The 20,813-nt window shown below is 52.3% G+C and overlaps 1 protein-coding gene across 2 annotated transcripts in view; it reads left to right on the top strand.

The window, feature by feature from the left end:
- LOC138860181 (cuticle protein 19-like) overlaps positions 1-20,813 on the top strand; it is a 36,441-nt gene that overhangs the window by 14,717 nt on the left and 911 nt on the right. For both annotated transcript variants that reach the window (XM_070117322.1, XM_070117321.1), the window contains exon 2: positions 20,440-20,532. In XM_070117322.1, the coding sequence (XP_069973423.1) occupies positions 20,440-20,532 (93 nt within the window). The remainder of the gene's footprint in view (positions 1-20,439; positions 20,533-20,813) is intronic.

Below are 20,813 nucleotides of genomic sequence, written 5' to 3'. Positions count from 1 at the left end.
ACCCTAACTCACCCATGACACCCTCTCCTCACCCTAACTCACCCATGATACCCTCCCCTCATCCTAACTCACCCATGACACCCTCTCCTCACCCTAACTCACCCATGATACCCTCTCCTCACCCTGACTCACCCATGACACCCTCTCCCCACCCTAACTCACCCATGATACCCTCTCCTCACCCTGACTCACCCATGACACACTCTCCACACCCTAACTCACCCATGACACCCTCCCCTCACCCTATCTTACCCATGATACCCTCCCCTCACCCTAACTCACCCATGATACCCTCTCCTCACCCTAACTCACCCATGACACCCTCTCCTCATCCTGACTCACCAATGATACCCACTCCTCACCCTAACTCACCCATGACACCTTCCCCTCACCCAAACTCACCACTAATACCCACTCCTCACCCTAACTCACCCATGACACCCTCTCCTCACCCTAACTCACCCATGACACCCTCTCCTCACCCTAACTCACCCATGATACCCTCTCCTCACCCTAACTCACCCATGATACCCTCTCCTCACCCTAACTCACTCATAACACCCTCTCCTCACCCTAACTCACCCATGATACCCTCTCCTCACCCTAACTCCCCCATGATACCCTCCCCTCACCCTAACTCACCCATGACACCCTCTCCTCACCCTGACTCACCCATGATACCCTCTCCTCACCCTAACTCACCCATGATACCTTCTCCTCACCCTAACTCACCCATGATACCCTCTCCTCACCCTAACTCACCCATGATACCCTCTCCTCACCCTAACTCACCCATGACACCCTCTCCTCACCCTAACTCACCCATGATACCCTCTCCTCACCCTAACTCACCCATGACACCCTCTCCTCACCCTAACTCACCCATGATACCCTCTCCTAACCCTGACTCACCCATGACACCCTCTCCTTACCCTAACTCACCCATGATACCCTCCCCTCACCCTAACTCACTCATAACACCCTCCCCTCACCCAAACTCACCCATGATACCCTCCCCTCACCCAAAGTCACCCATGACACCCTCTCATCACCCTAACTCACTCATAACACCCTCCCCTCACCCTAACTCCCTCATAACACCCTACCCTCACCCTAACTCACCCATGATACCTTCTCCTCACCCTAACTCACCCATGATATCCTCTCCTCACCCTAACTCACCCATAACACCCTCTCCTCACCCTAACTCACCCATGACACCCTCTCCTCACCCTAACTCACTCATACCACCCTCTCCTCACCCTAACTCCCCCATGATACCCTCTCCTCACCCTAACTCACCCATGATACCCTTCCCTCACCCTAACTCACTCATAATACCCTCCCCTCCCCCTAACTCACCCATGATACCCTCCCCTCACCCTAACTCACCCATAATACCCTCTCCTCACCCTTACTCACCAATGATACCCTCCCCTCACCCTAACTCACCCATGATACCCTCTCCTCACCTTTACTCACTCGTAACACCCTCCCCTCACCCTAACTCACCCATGATACCCTTTCCTCACCCTAACTCACCCATGATACGCTCTCCTCACCCTAACTCCACCATGATACCCTCTCCTCACCCTACCTCACCCATGATACCCTCCCCTCACCCTAACTCACCCATGACACCCTCTCCTCACCCTAACTCACTCATAAAACCCTCTCCTCACCCTAACTCACCCAGAACACCCTCTCCTCACCCTAACTCATCCAGAACACCCTTTCCTCACCCTAACTCACTCAGAACACCCTCTCCTCACCCTAACTCACCCAGAAAACCCTCTCCTCACCCTAACTCACCCATAATACCCTCTCCTCACCTTAACTCACTCATAACACCCTCTCCTCACCCTTACTCACCAATGATACCCTCCTCTCACCCTAACTCACCCAGAACACCCTCCCCTCACCCTAACTCACCCATAATACCCTCTCCTCACCCTAACTCACTCATAACACCCTCTCCTCACCCTAACTCACCTATGATACCCTCCCCTCACCCTAATTCACCCATGATACCCTCCCCTCACCCTAACTCACCCAGAACACCCTCTCCTCACCCTAACTCACTCGTAACACCCTCTCCTCACTCTAACTCGCCCATGATACCCTCCCCTCACCCTAACTCACCCATGATACCCCCTCCTCACCCTAACTCACCCATGATACCCTCCGCTCACCCATGATACCCTCTCCTCACCCTACCTCCCTCATAACCCCCTCTCCTCACCCTAACTCACTCATAACACCCTCTCCTCACCCTAACTCACCCATGATACCCTCCCCTCACCCTAACTCACCCATGATACCCTCCCCTCACCCTAATTCACTCACAACACCCTCTCCTCACCCTAATTCACTCATAACACCCTCTCCTCACCCTAACTCACCCATGATACCCTCCCCTCCCCCTAACTCACTCATAACACCCTCTCCTCACCCTAACTCACCCATGACACCCTCCCCTCACCGTAACTCACTCGTAACACCCTCTCCTCACCCTAACTCACTCAGAACACCCTCTCCTCACTCTAACTCACCCATGATTCCCTCCCCTCACCCTAACTCACTCGTAACACCCTCTCCTCACCCTAACTCACCCATGATACCCTCCCCTCACCCTAACTCACCCATAATACCCTCTCCTCACCCTAACTCACCCATGATACCCTCCCCTCACCCTAACTCACTCGTAACACCCTCTCCTCACCCTAACTCTTCCAGAACGTCCTTTCCTCACCTGAAATCACCAATAACACTGTCTCTTCACCCTAACTTCACTGTTCCTCATCCATCCTAAACTCATCTTCTCATCCATCCTCTCCTCCTCCCTCCCTCCCAGCCTCTCGTCCTCCTTCCCTCCCTCACTCCCTTCTCCCTCCCTCCCTCCCTCCCTCCCTCCCTCACAGCCTCTCCTCCTCCTCCCTCCCTCCCTCCATCCCTTCCAGCCTCTCCTCCTCCTCCCTCCCTCCCTCCCAGCTTCTCCTCCTCCCTCCCTCCCTACCTCCCAGCCTCTCCTCCTCCTCCCTCCCTCCCTCCAAGCCTCTCCTCCTCCCTCCCTCCCTCCCAGCCTCTTCTCCTCCTCTCCTCTCTCCCACCCTCTCCTCCTTCCCTCCCTCCCTCCCTCCCTCCCAGCCTCTCCTCCCTCCCTCCCTCCCTCCCAGCCTCTCCTCCTCCTCCCTCCCTCCCTCCCTCCAAGCCTCTCCTCCTTCCTCCCTCTCTCCCTCCCAGCCTCTCCTTATCCTCCCTCCCTCCCAGCCTCTCCTCCTCCTCCCTCCCTCCCTCCAAGCCTCTCCTCCTCCCTCCCTCCCTCCCTCCCTCTCTCTCTCCCTCCCAGCCTCTCCTCCTCCTCCCTCCCTCCCTCCCTCCCAGCCTCTCCTCCTTCCTCCCTCCCTCCTTCCCAGACTCTCCTCCTCCCTCCTTCCCTCCCTCCCATCTTCTCCTCCTCTTTCCCTCCCTCCCTCCCTCCCTCCAGCCTCTCCTCCTCCCTCCCTCCCTCCCTCCGTCCAGCCTCTTCTCCTCCCTCCCTCCCTCCCTCCCAGCCTCTCCTCCTCCCTCCTTCCCTCCCTCCCATCCTCTCCTCCTCCCTCCCTCCGTCCAGCCTTTCTTCCTTCCTCCCTCCCTCCCTCACTCCCAGCCTCTCCTCCTCCTCCCTCCCTCCCTCCCTCCCAGTCTCTCCTCCTCCCTCCCAGCCTCTCCTCCTCCCTCCCTCCCTCCCAGCCTCTCCTTTTCCCTCCCTCCCTCCCAGCCTCTCCTCCTCCCTCCCTCCCTCCCTCCCTCCCTCCCTCTAGCCTCTCCTCCTCCCTCCCTCCCTCTCAGCCTCTCCTCCTCACTTCCAGCCTCTCCTCCTCCCTCCATCCCTCCCTCCCAGCTTCTCCTCCTCCCTCCCTCCCTCCCAGCCTCTCCTCCTCCTCCCTCCCTCCCTCCCTCCTCCTTCCCTCCGAGCCTCTCCTCCTCCCTCCCTCCCTCACATCCTCTCCTCCTCCCTCCCTCCCTCCCTCCGTCCCAGCCTCTCCTCCTCCCTCCCTCCCCCCCTCCCTCCCTCCCAGCCTCTCCTCCTCCTCCCTCCCTCCCTCCCTCCCTCCAAGCCTCTCCTCCTCCCTCCCTCACTCCCAGCCTCTCCTACCTCCCTCCCTCCCAGCCTCTCCTCCTCCTCCCTCCCTCCCTCCCTCCCAGCCTCTCCTCTTCCTCCCTCCCTCCCTCCCTCCTAGCCTCTCCTCCTAATCCCTCCCTCCCTCCCTCCAAGCCTCTCCTCCTCCCTCCCTCCCTCCGAGCCTCTCCTCCTCCTCCTCCCTCTCTCCCTCCCTCCCAGCCTCTCCTCCTCCTCCCTCCCTCCCTCCCAGCCTCTCCTCCTCCTCCCTCCCTCCCTCCCTCCCAGCCTCTCCTCCTCCTCCCTCCCTCCCTCCCTCCCAGCCTCTCCTCCTCCTCCCTCCCTCCCTCCCTCCCAGCCTCTCCTCCTCCTCCCTCCCTCCCTCCCTCCCAGCCTCTCCTCCTCCTCCCTCCCTCCCTCCATCCCTCCATCTCTCCATCCCTCCCAGCCTCTCCTCCTCCCTCCCTCCCTCCCTCCCAGCCTCTCCTCCTCTTCCCTCCCTCCCTCCCTCCCAGCCTCTCCTCCTCTTCCCTCCCTCCCTCCCTCCCAGCCTCTCCTCTTCCCTTCCTCCCTCCCAGCCTCTCCTTTTCCCTCTCTCCCTCCCTCCCTCCCTCCCAGCCTCTCCTCCTCCCTTCCTCCCAGCCTCTCCTCCTCCTCCCTCCCTTCCTCCCTCCCTCCCAGCCTCTCCTCCTTCCTCCCTCCCTCCTTCCCTCCCAGCCTCTCCTCCTCCCTCCCTCCCTCCCAGCCTCTCCTCCTCCCTCCCTCCCTCCCTCCCAGCCTCTCCTCCTCCTCCCTCCCTCCCTCCCAGCCTCTCCTCCTCCTCCTTCCTCCCTCCCTCCCTCCCAGCCTCTCCTCCTCCCTCCCTCCCTCCCAGCCTCTCCTCCCTCCCTCCCTCCCAGCTTCTCCTCCTCCCTCCCTCCCTCCCTCCCTCCCAGCCTCTCCTCTTCCCTCCCTCCCTCCCAGCCTCTCCTCTTCCCTCCCTCCCTCCCTCCCTCCCTCCCTCCCTCCCTCCCTTTCTCCCTCCCAGCCTCTCCTCCTCTCTCCCTCCCTCCCTCCCTCCCAGCCTCTCCTCCTCCTCCCTCCCTCCCAGTCTCTCCTCCTCCTCCCTCCCTCCCAGCCTCTCCTCCTCCCTCCCTCCCTCACAGCCTCTCCTCCTCCGTCCTTCCCTCCCTCCCTCCCAGCCTCTCCTCCTCCCTCCCTCCCTCCCTCCCTCTCCTTCTCCCTCCCTCCCAGCCTCTCCTCCTCCGTCCTTCCTTCCTTCCCTCCCTCCCTCCCTCCCAGCCTCTCCTCCTCCTCCCTCCCTCCCAGCCTCTCCTCCTCCTCCCTCCCTCCCTCCCTCCCTCCCAGCCTCTCCTCCTCCTCCCTCCCTCCCTCCCAGCCTCTCCTCCTCCTCCCTCCCTCCCTCCCTCCCAGCGTCTCCTCCTCCCTCCCTCCCTCCCTCACTCCCAACCTCTCCTCCTCCTCCCTCCCTCTTTCCCTCCCTCCCTCCCAGCCTCTCCTCCTCCTCCCTCCCTCCCTCCCAGCCTCTCCTCCTCCTCTCCTCCTCCCTCCCTTCCTCCCTCCCTCCCTCCCTCCCTCCCTCCCTCCCAGCCTCTCCTCCTCCCTCCCTCCCTCCCAGCCTCTCCTCCTCCTCCCTCCCTCCCTCCCTCCCTCCCTCCCAGCCTCTCCTCCTTCTCCCTCCCTCCCTCCCAGCCTCTCCTCCTCCTCCCTCCCTCCCTCCCAGCCTCTCCTCCTCCCTCCCTTCCTTCCTCCCTCCCTCCCTCCCAGCCTCTCCTCCTCCCTCCTTCCCTCCCAGCCTCTCCTCCTCCTCCCTCCCTCCCAGCCTCTCCTCCTCCTCCCTCCCTCCCTCCCAGCTTCTCCTCCTCCTCCCTCCCTCCCTCCCTCCCAGCCCCTCCTCCTCCCTCCCTCCCAGCCTCTCCTCCTCCCTCCCTCCCTCCCAGCCTCTCCTCCTCCCTTCCTCCCTCCCTCCCTCCCAGCCTCTCCTCCTCCTCCTCCTCCTCCCTCCCTCCCTCCAGCCTCTCCTCCTCCTCCATCCCTCCCTACCTCCCTCCCTCCCAGCCTCTCCTCCTCCTCCCTCCCTCCCTCCCAGCCTCACCTTCCCTCCCTCCCTCCCAGCCTCTCCTCCTCCCTCCCTCCCTCCCTCCCAGCCTCTCCTCCTCCCTCCCTCCCAGCCTCTCCTCCTCCCTCCCTCCCAGCCTCTCCTCCTCCTTCCCTCCCAGCCTCTCCTCCTCCCTCCCTCCCAGCCTCTCCTCCTCCCTCCCTCCCTCCCAGCCTCTCCTCCCTCCCTCCCTCCCAGCCTCTCCTCCTCCCTCCCTCTCTCCCAGCCTCTCCTCCTCCCTCCCAACCTCTCCTCCCTCTCTCCCTCCCAGCCTCTCCTCCTCTCTCCCTCCCTCCCTCCCTCCTAGCCTCTCCTCCTCCCTCCCTCCCTCCCTCCCTCCCAGCCTCTCCTCCTCCCTCCCTCCCTCCCTCCTAGCCTTTCCTCACTCCCTCCCTCCCTCCCAGCCTCTCCTCCTCCCTCCCTTCCTCCCAGCCTTTCCTCACTCCCTCCCTCCCTCCCTCATTCCCTCCCTCCCTCCCAGCCTCTCCTCCTCCCTCCCTCCCTCCCTCCAGCCTATCCTCCTCCTCCCTTCCTCCCTCCCAGCCTCTCCTCCTCCCTCCCTCCCTCCCAGCCTCTCCTCCTCCTCCCTCCCTCCCAGCCTCTCCTCCTCCTCCCTCCCTCCCTCCCAGCCTCTCCTCCTCCTCCCTCCCAGCCTCTCCTCCTCCTCCCTCCCTCCCTCCCTCCCTCCCTCCCAGCTTCTCCTCCTCCCTCCCTCCCTCCCTTCCTCCCTCCCTCTCTCCCTCCCTCCCAGCCTCTCCTCCTCCTCCCTCCCTCCCTCCCAGCTCTCCTCCTCCCTCCCTCCCTCCTTCCCTTCCTCCGTCCAGCCTCTCCTCCTCCCTCCCTCCGTCCGTCCAGCCTCTCCTCCTCTCTCCCTCCCTCCCTCCCTTTCTCCGTCCAGCCTCTCCTCCTCCCTCCCTCCCTCCCTCCCAGCCCCTCCTCCTCCCTCCCTCCCAGCCTCTCCTCCTCCCTCCCTCCCAGCCTTTCCTCCTCCCTCCCTCCCTCCCAGCCTCTCCTCCTCCTCCTCCTCCTCCTCCTCCTCCTCCTCCTCCCTCCATCCCTCCCTACCTCCCTCCCTCCCAGCCTCTCCTCCTCCTCCCTCCCTCCCTCCCTCCCAGCCTCTCATCCCTCTCTCCCTCCCTCCCTCCCTCCCAGCCTCTCCTCCTCCCTCCCTCCCTCCCTCCCTCCCAGCCTCTCCTTCTCCCTCCCTCCCTCCCAGCCTCTCCTCCTCCCTCCCTCCCTCCAGCCTCTCCTCCTCCTCCCTCCCTCTCTCCCTCCCTCCCTCTCTCCCTTCCAGCCTCTCCTCCTCCCTCCCTCCCTCCCTCCCAGCCTTTCCTCACTCCCTCCCTCCCTCCCAGCCTCTCCTCCCTCCCTCCCTCCCTCCCTCCAGCCTCTCCTCCTCCCTCTCTCCAGCCTCTCCTCCTCCCTCCCTCCCTCCCTCCGTCCAGCCTCTCCTCCTCCCTCCCTCCCTCCCAGCCTCTCCTCCTCCCTCCCTCCCTCCGTCCAGCCTCTCCTCCTCTCTCCCTCCCTCCCTCCCTCCCTCCGTCCAGCCTCTCCTCCTCCCTCCCTCTCTCCGTCCAGCCTCTCCTCCTCCCTCCCTCCCTCCCAGCGTCTCCTCCTCCTCCCTCCCTTCCACCCTCCCAGCCTCTCCTCCTCCCTCCCTCCCCCCCTCCCAGCCTCTCCTCCTCCTCCCTCCCTCCCTCCCTCCCTCCCAGCCTCTCCTCCTCCTCCTCCTCCTCCTCCCTCCCTCCCTCCATCCCTCCCTACCTCCCTCCCTCCCAGCCTCTCTTCCTCCTCCCTCCCTCCCTCCCTCCCAGCCTCTCCTCCTCCCTCCCTCCCTCCCAGCCTCTCCTCCTCCCTCCCTCCCCCCCAGCCACTCCTCTTCCCTCCATCCTTCTCTCCCTCCCAATCTCTCCTCTTCCCTCCCTCCCAACCTCTCCTCCTCCCTCCCTCCCTCCCAGCCTCTTCTCCTCCCTCCCTCCCAGCCTTTCCTCACTCCTTCCCTCCCTCCCTCCCTCCCTCCAGCCTCTCCTCCTTCCTCCCTCCCTCCCTCCCTTCGTCCAGCCTCTTCTCCTCCCTCCCTCCCTCCCTCCCAGCCTCTCCTCCTCCTCCCTCCCTCCCTCCCAATCTCTCCTCCTCCCTCCCTCCCTCCCTCCCAGCCTCTCCTCTTCCCTCCCTCCCTCCCAACCTCTCCTCCTCCCTCCCTCCCAGCCTCTCCTCCTCCTCCCTCCCTCCCTCCCTTCGTCCAGCCTCTTCTCCTCCCTCCCTCCCTCCCTCCCAGCCTCTCCTCCTCCTCCCTCCCTCCCTCCCAATCTCTCCTCCTCCCTCCCTCCCTCCCTCCCTTTCTCTGTCCAGCCTCTCCTCCTTCCTCCCTCCCTCCCTCTCTCCGTCCAGCCTCTCCTCCTCCCTCCCTCCCTCCCTCCCAGCCCCTCCTCCTCCCTCCCTCCCAGCCTCTCCTCCTCCCTCCCTCCCAGCCTTTCCTCCTCCCTCCTTCCCTCCCTCCCTCCCAGCCTCTCCTCCTCCTCCTCCTCCTCCCTCCATCCCTCCCTACCTCCCTCCCTCCCAGCCTCTCCTCCTCCTCCCTCCCTCCCTCCCTCCCAGCCTCTCATCCCTCTCTCCCTCCCTCCCTCCCTCCCAGCCTCTCCTCCTCCCTCCCTCCCTCCCTCCCAGCCTCTCCTCCTCCCTCCCTCCCTCCCAGCCTCTCCTCCTCCCTCCCTCCCTCCAGCCTCTCCTCCTCCTCCCTCCCTCTCTCCCTCCCTCCCTCTCTCCCTTCCAGCCTCTCCTCCTCCCTCCCTCCCTCCCTCCCTCCCTCCCTCCCAGCCTTTCCTCACTCCCTCCCTCCCCCCCAGCCTCTCCTCCCTCCCTCCCTCCAGCCTCTCCTCCTCCCTCCCTCCCTCCCTCCGTCCAGCCTCTCCTTCTCCCTCCCTCCCTCCCAGCCTCTCCTCCTCCCTCCCTCCCTCCGTCCAGCCTCTCCTCCTCTCTCCCTCCCTCCGTCCAGCCTCTCCTCCTCCCTCCCTCCCTCCCTCCCAGCGTCTCCTCCTCCTCCCTCCCTTCCACCCTCCCAGCCTCTCCTCCTCCCTCCCTCCCTCCCTCCCAGCCTCTCCTCCTCCTCCCTCCCTCCCAGCCTCTCCTCCTCCTCCTCCTCCTCCCTCCCTCCCTCCATCCCTCCCTACCTCCCTCCCTCCCAGCCTCTCTTCCTCCTCCCTCCCTCCCAGCCTCTCCTCCTCCCTCCCTCCCTCCCTCCCATCCTCTCCTCCTCCCTCCCTCCCTCCCAGCCTCTCCTCATCCCTCCCTCCCTCCCAGCCTCTTCTCCTCCCTCCCAGCCTTTCCTCCCTCCCAGCCTCTCCTCCTCCCTCCCTCCCTCCCTCCCTCCCAGCCTCTTCTCCTCCCTCCCTCCCAGCCTTTCCTCACTCCTTCCCTCCCTCCAGCCTCTCCTCCTTCCTCCCTCCCTCCCTCCCTTCGTCCAGCCTCTTCTCCTCCCTCCCTCCCTCCCTCCCAGCCTCTCCTCCTCCTCCCTCCCTCCCTCCCAATCTCTCCTCCTCCCTCCCTCCCAGCCTCTCCTCTTCCCTCCCTCCCTCCCAACCTCTCCTCCTCCCTCCCTCCCAGCCTCTCCTCCTCCCTCCCTCCCTCCCTCCCAGTCTCTCCTCCTCTCTCCCTCCCTCCCAGCCTCTCCTCCTCCCTCCCTCCCTCCCAGCCTCTCCTCCTCCTCCTCCTTCCCTCCCAGCCTCTCCTCCTCCCTCCCTCCTTCCCTCCCAGCCTTTCCTCCCTCCCTCCCTCCCAGCCTCTCCTCTTCCCTCCCTCCCTCCCAGCCTCTCCTTCTCCCTCCCTCCCTCCCAGCCTCTCCTCTTCCCTCCCTCCCAGCCTCTCCTCTTCCCTCCCTCCCTCCCAGCCTCTCCTTCTCCCTCCCTCCCTCCCTCCCTCCCTCCCAGCCTCTCCTCTTCCCTCCCTCCCAGCCTCTCCTCTTCCCTCTCTCCCTCCCATCCTCTCCTCCTCCCTCCCTCCCTCCCTCCCAGCCTTTCCTCACTCCCTCCCTCCCTCCCAGCCTCTCCTCTTCCCTCCCTCCCAGCCTCTCCTCTTCCCTCCCTCCCTCCCAGCCTCTCCTCTTCCCTCCCTCCCTCCCAGCCTCTCCTCCTCCCTCTCTCTTCCTCCCTCCCTCCCTCCCTCCCTCCCTCCCTCCCAGCCTTTCCTCCCTCCCTCCCTCCCTCCCAGCTTCTCCTTTTCCCTCCCTCCTCCTTTCCTTATTCTTTCTATCCGATCTCCAATTAATTGACCTCTTTTTATGCAACCTTGACCATCCTATCCTCAATGAAGTACTTACTGATAAACCATCGTGATTTACAGTCAAGTACATGCATTCATCTTTAACGTATCCATATTAGTTGATTATCAGTCATTCGTTCAACACTGGGATGGCGGCAACCATCTCTAACGTATCCACTTTTCATATTAAATGATTATCAGTTATTCGTTCAACACTGGGATGGCGGCACCCATCTGTAACGTATCCACTTTTCATATTAAATGATTATCAGTCGTTCGTTCAACACTGGGATGGCGGCAACCATCTCTAACGTATCCACTTTTCATATTAAATGATTATCAGTCATTCGTTCAACACTGGGATGGCGGCAACCATCTCTAACGTATCCACTTTTCATATTAGTTGATTATCAGTTATTCGTTCAACACTGGGGTGACGATTCTACCATCATCAAATAGTATTCATCAGGGACAAGTGACAACAAATATCAACTGAACCTTATTTCCAACAGTCTATAGCATTTAGATAGTGGTGTCACTAAGAGAGGTGACATTAGTATGGAATGAAGAATTCCCCAGTCAAATCTGGACCTCGGTTATGTATAGTTCTGTATAGTTCTCAAACCAGTCTACCACAACTTGTTTCACACTCAATTGCCATGCAGGTGCATTAGTTAACTAGATTTGTTTTATCATCTCTCAGCACTCCCTTGTTTAGGCAAATGAATTTTTTTGAGTAAAATCCCTTGTTTGTTTTTAATTACCATCTGGCATCGCATCCAGAGACAAGGATGACGTCAGAGCAAACTCATTTGCAGGTAATGCCAAGCAGCGAAATTCTTCCAAGGTCCAGAAAGTTTCGCCGTACTTTTTCACAATTCTACCTTTGTTATAAGTGTTTCGCCCGTGCTAAATGCGACTGACTTTGATATCTATCGACACCATTCTTAATGATGCCACAACTTGTAGGTCCAACCAATGCGGATAAAAGACTTCATGGAACATTTAGTCCCTAGAACATGCTTCGTGATGCTGACTGCACGACGCAACGCACCTGAACACAGAACTCTAAGCAATCTTTCACTGGAAAAAGACAAAGAAGTGACTTATGAAACTATTAACAGGACTATAGTAGTAAATAACAAGTTACCATTAAGCTCATTGGTTGTCCTAACGCAGAGAAACTAGCATGCGACATTGACTGATGACAAGTGCTAAATAGCCAACTGAAGAACAATTGGCTCTAAAGAATAAGGAAATATTTGGTACCAGCTGACAGCAACTTCTGTCACCGTATGACACATGGGGCCAAGTGACACCAAGCACTCCAAGCAGCACTGACATTCAAATGCTCTCTTGACACAGCAAATTCTGGTACCAAGTGACATCGAGTTTTTCTACACTTGACACTTACAATACAGATTGTTTCTGGGACCAAATTACTGTCCCTGACACGGTGTAGGTTGTTGCCCCAGTTGACACCAGATAACTACTGCACAATTTAACATCGAGTAAATCCTGACAGCAAGAAATACTACGTTTATAGTAACTGGTGGCATAGCTCAGTGGCAGAGCGCTGGCTTTGCAATTGCAAGGTCCTGGGTTCTTCCCCGGCTGCCCCGCTCAGTCGACTCAGCTGTGAATGAGCAGTACTCATCCACAAAATACTCATCCACAGCTGAGTACTGGTATGCCGACGTCAGCATGTTGGGGTCAAAGTCGGGGCGGAAAGGAACAGGTCACCACCCTACCCCATCATCCCGCGGCTTAGTAAGCGTGTTTCTCTACAAAACATGTCCCTTACGTCCGGATGGATAGGGGACCAACTTTTGATAGTAACTGGCACTTACAAATATTGGTACTTAATGAACAGTAAATGTTTCTGACATGTGACGCCCAGTAACTTTTTCACCGAACTGGCATAAACTGGCGGGCAGGAGCGTCTGACACAAAGTAACCGCTGACACCAAACTGATCGAAATGACTTACACAGCAGCTGACACCGAACAGTTTTTGGCACCAAATGACGCTAGCAAACCTGTCAACTTTTAGTGCAAATGGAAAATAGATTTCACTGATCAGCAAACACCATAGGACGACATGTATGACACGAGTTAATCCAACACCAAATTGAAGACATCAACAATTTTAGATTGAAACGGATTTTTCATCTTTATTTATTTATTTATTATTCTGACACCATTTAACCCTGCAAATCCTCTCTCCGAATAGGTGACTGATACAAAAAGATAAAATATTGTGCTTAATTTCCCTGACAGAGACAGATGATTGTTATCTGGCACCAAATGACTCCTCGAGGCATACTTATGACACCAGTAACTCAAAAATGATAGTGACAGCTCATCTTCTGACACCAAATGCTACTAACTGACACCAAATGACAAGGAAGATACAAGATGACTCTCGTGTCAAATGACTCAAACACATTCTGACACCCATAGAAAATGAGTAATTCCTGACACAAAATAAAAACATAGGACATCAACTGACACCATAATATTTGGCAAGAAATGACACCAAGTAACTTCAGACAACAATAAACGCCAAGAAATTTCCAACAATAAGTGACACTCGATTAAGAAATTCTGATACCACATGACACCGATTACATATGACACTAAGAAGTTATGGCACCAAACGACGCTCAGGAACCAAATGACCCATTGTTGAACCACAAGACACTGTATGACACCGGATCGATTGACACCGTGTGAAGCAAATCTTACGTGACACTTATATTTGCACCAAGTGACACCGTAAAACTTCAAGTGACAAGAATGTGAAACCGACCCTATTTGACACCAAGCGACACATGCGAGCACCAACTGACACACCAAAAAAAGGACAAAGACGTGAAACATATCTTATGTGACACCAAGCACCGCTTGTGTGACAAACAACTGACACCGGAAATTTTCAAGTGACAAGAATTTGAAAGATCTCATGTGACAGCAAGTGACACTTAAGTAAACCATAACTGACACCGTAAAACTTCATGTGACAAGAATATTAAACAAATTCTATATGACACCGTGACACTTATGTGATCACCAAATGACACCGTTAAACTTCAAGTGACAAGAATATGAAACAACCCATGTGACACCAAGTGACACCGAAGATGACACACCCCACTGCAGGTTTGACCTATTGACACGACCATGAAAAGTGTCAAATGTAGAAAACGTAATTTCATATTTTTTTACTTGTCTTGTTGTTTTTCTGTGCACGTAATTTATTCATTCCCTTATCTACCTTTTATCCTTCTCTCCTGCCGTTCATATATTCACTCCCCTATCTATTTCATCATTCACATTTACTCATTTACTCATTATCCTTTCTATCTATTCATCTATTCAGAGTGAATGATGGATACTTGACCTGAGTGAAACTTTTACAGAGCACTGGCTTGGTCTGTGAAAGCTGAACATACAACATCGAGCCATTATTCTTGTTTTTCTCTCGATATAAACTATTATATTCGTTGATTTTTAAAGATAATGCGGGTCGAAATAACTAGATTGAATAAAGGAAAATATCACTCTCTGTAAAAGGGTTGAGCTTCCTTAGCTGATGAAGGATAGATATAGATAGATATAGATAGATATAAATAGATATATATATAGATATATAAATAGATATATGTAGATAAATATATAAATAGATATATATATAGATAGATATGAATAGATATAGATAGATAATCCGAACATCTTGGCGCAACCCCCACATAAATCTACGGGACGCAACCCCGATTTCAAAAAGTCAACTCCCCGACACCAACAAGCCATCGAGAAAGACACTGTAACTAGTGCATTCTCTTATCTGGACCGCTACATTCCACCCCTTTGCCACATGTAGGTCTCCACCTAACGTAAAACAACATCATTGCTCTCCTCTTTAGCAAATCAACACCAGCATCCATGTAGAAAAAGGTATAAATGAGACGGGATGTCTTCACAATACAAGAGATGTATTTGGTCGGTTTCGATTACGTCTTCGTCAGAAATACATTCATGCCTTTTCTACATTTGTCAACATGGATACGGTTCATCAGCATCCTTACTCTATGCCAACACGAGACACGAGACAGCATACACACAACCAGGCGCAGGTGAAATCAGGCATACACACAACCTGCGCACTCAAGACAGCATATACACGACCTGCGCACTCGGGACAGCATACACACGACCTGCGCACTCAAGGCAACATACACAGGACCTGCGCACTCAAGACAACATACACACAACCTGCGCACTCAGAACAGCATACACAGGACCTGCGCACTCAGGACAGCATACACACAACCTGCGCACTCAGGACAGCATACACAGGACCTGCGCACTCGGGACAGCATACACACAACCTGCGCACTCAAGGCAACATACACACGACCTGCGCACTCAGGACAGCATACACACGACCTGCGTACTCAGGACAGCATACACACGACCTGCGCACTCAGGACAGCATACACACGACCTGCGCACTCAGGACAGCATACTCAGGACCTGCGCATTTAGGACAGCATACACAGGACCTGCGCATTCAGGACAGCATACACAGGGCCAGGCGCAGGTGAAATCAGGCATACACACGACCTGCGCACTCAGGACAGCATACACACGACCAGGCGCAGGTGAAATTAGGCATACACACGACCTGCGCATTCAGGACAGCATACACACGACCTGCGCACTCAGGACAGCATACACACGACCAGGCGCAGGTGAAATCAGGCATACACACGACCAGGCGCAGGTGAAATCAGGCATACACACGACCAGGCGCAGGTGAAATCAGGCATACACGCGGCAGAGCGTTTAAAAGGAACATCAGGACATCGGCAGAAATATAAGGCTTATTAAGGGAGACCCAGAAAGACCGCGATCAGACCGAAAACTGGCTGGACGTGTGATTCCATTAGGACTTCGCAGAACCCATGGCGGTGTGGCTGGTAAGGCTTTGGTACTTGACACGGGTATTTCTCATGGTTTACTTCCGGTTCCAGTGACGTTCTCTACACGACACGAATATGATAAAACATATACCATGCAAATATATATCATAATCGCTGAATTGGAATAGGATCAAAAAGAAAAAAAGCAAAGATCACATTTTCAACTAATCGTCACCAATTTATTTACAAGAGGAAAAAAACAGATTCAAGTTTTAAACTAATCCAGCATTTTTTTTTTTTGTGCTTCTTCGACTCTTTAAAAACAAACCGAATCTGATTTTTTAGCTCTGTCTGTCCTCAAATTCCCGACTGATATTGCAATGTGTTCCTCGTGTGAAACATTGGACCAAAATCCAGTTATTTGTCATTAAGTTTTCGACCAAACTTTCCAGATTCAGTTTATGCTTCGCTACTGATTTTATTAATCCCTTATCTGTCTTGTTTTCGATCACAATTTCCAGCTCTAGCTTCTAATTTTACTCATTTTTCGTTTGACTTCATTTCCTTATCTTTATCTTTGTCTGTTTGTTCATCCTTTCTTCGCTTACTTCACATTTTCTTCCCTCACTTCATTCTTTCTTTCATCTTCGATCTGACATTACACTTTCTCATTGTCATTTCATTTTCATCTCTCATATCAACGCCGTTCCGTTAGATATCTCTCTCATTTTCTCATTTTTTTCCAATTCCTTTTCGTTCCTCGTTTTCATTCCATCTTTCGTGTATATTCGTTTTTTTTTCTTCGTTTCCCCCCACCCAATCCCCATTCAGCTTCTCCAATCCGTTTTCTTCTTCTTCTCCCAATCATCCAATCTGCTATATTCTTCTCTTTTCTTCTTCTTCCTCATTCATCCAGTCAGTTTCCCCATTCCGTTTTCCTTTCATGTTAATTTTCTCCCTTTTCTTCCTCTCACCTAAACACCCAATCCCCAATCAGTTTAGCTAATCCGTTCTCTATGTGGCTGGCAGTTTGTTCAAAATTTCCAATCCTCTGTTCTACGTATGTCTAAGATGGCGGATAAAGCTATATATTCCTATTTTTCCCCCAGAATATAGATTTCCTCCTTCACCTTTCCCTAGAAATTCCCCTGGAAAATAATGTGCATAGAATATTTTTTTCTTGTTTTCATTTTTTTTTGTTTGTTTTCATTTTCCCCTGAACTGTGATTGCGCGAGAAATTCCCCTAGGAAGACATTTTCCCACAGATACTGTTATCATAGAAATATTTTTTTTTTAAGTTATATATCCCCCTAAGAAACGCCTTGTAAATGCATTTTCCCCCTGAGATACACTGTCTTGAACAATAATTTCCCTGAAGCTATAATTTCTTCTCTAACGAGTCATGATTTCCCTAGAAATGCCACGATAAGCCATTATTTCCTTTCAAATCTCCCCTTATTGACCCGTGACTTACCTAGAAATATTCCCCTAGGCCGTGAATTCCCTGCAATAATTCCACAATTCCCCGCCATAATTCCCCTAGAAACACCAATACCCCTTTGTCACGATATCATGAAAGAATATATTACCGAGCTATTTTATTTTCATCATCATTACCGCTACCTTTTTTACTCCTCGTCTCTTTCTAATTTACATTCCCTTTTATTTCTGTTTTTTTCCATATTCCTTTCATCTTGAATCGCATCATCCTTGAAAAGGTATTTATCTAAAAATCTAGTAATGTATTCGAACGATCGGACGGTGATCTTCGCCTCCATAACAACCAACTAAAAATGACTATGTCCATTATCTATTCAAAGTGACAAGGGACAAAGAAACTCAGAGGGTCGTGTTGGAGTATTGCCCATGATAGCGAGTGATATTGTGTACTTGTTGTCGCTTTACGAAATGTTAAATGTGTAATGGACGGTGGCTTATTCCCGATGTTTAGGACACTGACCCTTCTACCGCAGTGACATCTGGCGGCGGGTCCCGGCGGCTCCGAAGCGGGTGGGGGCGGGATAGATGGGGAGGGGGGATGATGGATGGGGGGGAGGGGGGAGGGTGGTTATCAAATAAGTGTCTGATACCATAATTAGAGAGTGGAGAAAAGGGGGTAGTATTTTAAAAGCATTTACCAAGCTTTTTGGAACACGTTGGAACACTCTGATGTTGATTAATGTTTTATATATGACGTATTTGCATATACACATATTCATTAGTAAATACGACATATTTACACACATGGCTTTCATATTTCAGTGTGGAAAGAGGCATACGCATTCACATACTCGGACATTTACAGGGAAATATATGCATACGTTATCACAGCTGCCATTTCGATATCAATGTTTACATATCTTTTGTCTTATGTTTTTCTTTTAATCCTAAAGAATAGTTATAGATTTCTTTTCTTACGGAATTTACTGGAAAACCTTACTTTTTTCCCCAATCAGATTGTAGTTACTTACATTACAAATCGATTTTATATACATTATTTCCCAATTAAAATGTACTTATACCATATATAGATTTTATATACTAGAATGTAATTACTTATATCACTAGTCCATTGAATACTTTTCCTTACTTTAATCACATGTCAATTTGCACATTTGACTTGCGAGAATGACACTTAAAAAAAAGGAAAAAATATAATGCCGCAAAACTTACCGATTACATCACCATCATCAGCTCCCGACGTCACCATCACCATGCAGTCACTGTTTTGGAAATGAATCACTATCATATTCTGACTCATGACTCACCATCACAAAAAAAAAAAAAAATGGAAACGGACAGGAATTCACGAAGAGAAATAGACGTTATAATTTCTCATCATCTCACCGACATCATATCATGGCGAGACACTATACCTACACCATAAAACATCCATCATTTCATCCCTAGAGTATAATCACCATGCGTTCACACTCACTATATTTTTCACCATCGTTTGAAGATATATATATTGATATCTCTCCATATCCTAATTCAGGCTATGCACAATACCATGATACAAGAGACACAATCACCATACAAATCGCACTTTCACTATACATTATTCATCATATACATTCCTTATAATTTCACTATGACTTAAAACCATAAGCACTATACTTGCACTATGATACAATGCTTTCACTGTAGGTTCACTTAGGGCTAAACCACATTATATTATTTCATCATACTTTCACCATCTCACGAACCACGCTTAATCTTGATTCGCCAAAGGCACTCTCACTATACATTCATATATAATATTCTACACACTCGTTGCATCATACTCGAACTAATATATAGATCAAGATGTCATTATTCCTTCACTATCATATAAACCACACCATATTTTCACTATCATAGCACCACAGTCACACCATACTTAAAAAAACTTCCACACGGTCTCACTATACTTTCACTATAAAAAATGAATTAACTTTTACTATAACTTTCACTATACCTTCACTATAACAAACCATACTCTAAGTCCACTGTACCCTCACTACCCTATAAGTCCGCAATATCACCATACTTTCACTATCACTCCTTAAATCAACTGTCACATAGATCACCATACTTTTACTAATATATAATCCCTCACTATATTTCCATATTCATATAAAACACTATCATATATATTTCATTATCATACGAACTTCCCACTTATATATTTCACTATCATATGAACTTCTCTCTTATATATTTCAACATTACATAATTCACTCTCACCATACTTTCACTATCGCCTATGCATCACGCTCACCATACTTTCACTATCAGATAAAAAAATATATTTTCATTGTCACGTAAACCGCTCACTGTTCGTTCACTATGACATAAATCACCATCTCACTATACTTTCACAATACATAAGCCACTTTCTTAGACTTTCACTATTACATAATCTCACTCACTGTATCTTCACTGTCGCCTAAACAATCAGATAAACCACTCTCTTATAGATTTACTAATACACGTATTCACTCACTATACTATCACTATCCCACGAACCCCTCCTTCACTATACCTTCACAATCGAATGAAATTCTCTCTAATACTCTCACGTTCACACAGATTCACTCACTATACTCTCACTATCCCACGAACCACCCACTCACTATATTCTCACTATCCCACGAACCATCCACTCACTGCACTTTCACTATCCAACGAACCACCTATTCACTATATTTTCACTATCCCACGAATCACCCACTCACTGTACTCTCACTATCCCACGAACCACCCATTCACTATACTCTCACTATCCCACGAACCACCCATTCACTATACTCTCACTATCCCACGAACCACCCACTCACTCTACTCTCACTATCCCACGAACCACCCACTCACTCTACTCTCACTATCCCACGAACCACAAACTCACTATATTCCACATTCCCACGAACCACCCACTCACTATAGTCTCACTATCCAACGAACCACCCACTCACCATACTCTCACTATCCCACGAACCACCCACTCACTCTACTCTCACTATCCCACGAACCACCCATTCACTATATTCTCACTATCCCATGAAAGAACCACTCACTACACTCTCACTATCCCATGAACCACCCACTCACTATATTCTCACTATCCCACGAACCACCCACTCACTCTACTCTCACTATCCCACGAACCACCCATTCACTATATTCTCACTATCCCATGAAACACCCACTCACTACACTCTCACTATCCCATGAACCACCCACTCACTCTACTCTCACTATCCCACGAACCACCCACTCACTCTACTCTCACTATCCCACCAACCACCCACTCACTCTACTCTCACTATCCCACGAACCACCCACTCACTCTACTCTCACTATCCCACGAACCACCCACTCACTATACCCTCACTATCCCACGAACCACCCACTCACTATACTTTCACTATCCCACGAACCACCCACTCACTCTACTCTCACTATCCCACGAACCACCCACTCACTATACTCTCACTATCGCCGAAACGACACACTCACCATATTTTCACCACATAGCGACGCACAACTTCCCTCTCGGCCCTCACCTTCCCCAGGTATCGATGGTGATGATGATGATGATGGTGACAGTGATGGTGAACAAGTCATCACACGCTCAGCCAATACAAGGACCGTATCAGTACCCGCCTGTGAGTATTTTTTTTTTTCGGTTATTTATGAATGAAAAAGCAAGTCAAATTCTTGAATGAATGACCGGTATAGTATTTTTAAAATTTAATGAATGATTGTAAAAAAAACAAAAGCAAAAATGAATCTTGAATGAATTTTGATTAAAAAGAAAAAAAACTGAATGAATCGATGGTAGTAAAATTATCTTGAAGGAAATAATGGTTTACAAACACTATAAATTACGTGTTAATAAGAGATATGACAGATATACTTATATGAGATATATTAGACCGATATTTTG

The sequence above is a fragment of the Penaeus vannamei genome, chromosome 40, assembly GCF_042767895.1.
Source record: "Penaeus vannamei isolate JL-2024 chromosome 40, ASM4276789v1, whole genome shotgun sequence".
In the NCBI taxonomy this organism is placed as follows: Eukaryota; Metazoa; Arthropoda; class Malacostraca; order Decapoda; family Penaeidae; genus Penaeus; species Penaeus vannamei.
Note: the sequence above shows the minus strand (reverse complement) of the source record. Positions and strands in the feature narration are given on the sequence as shown.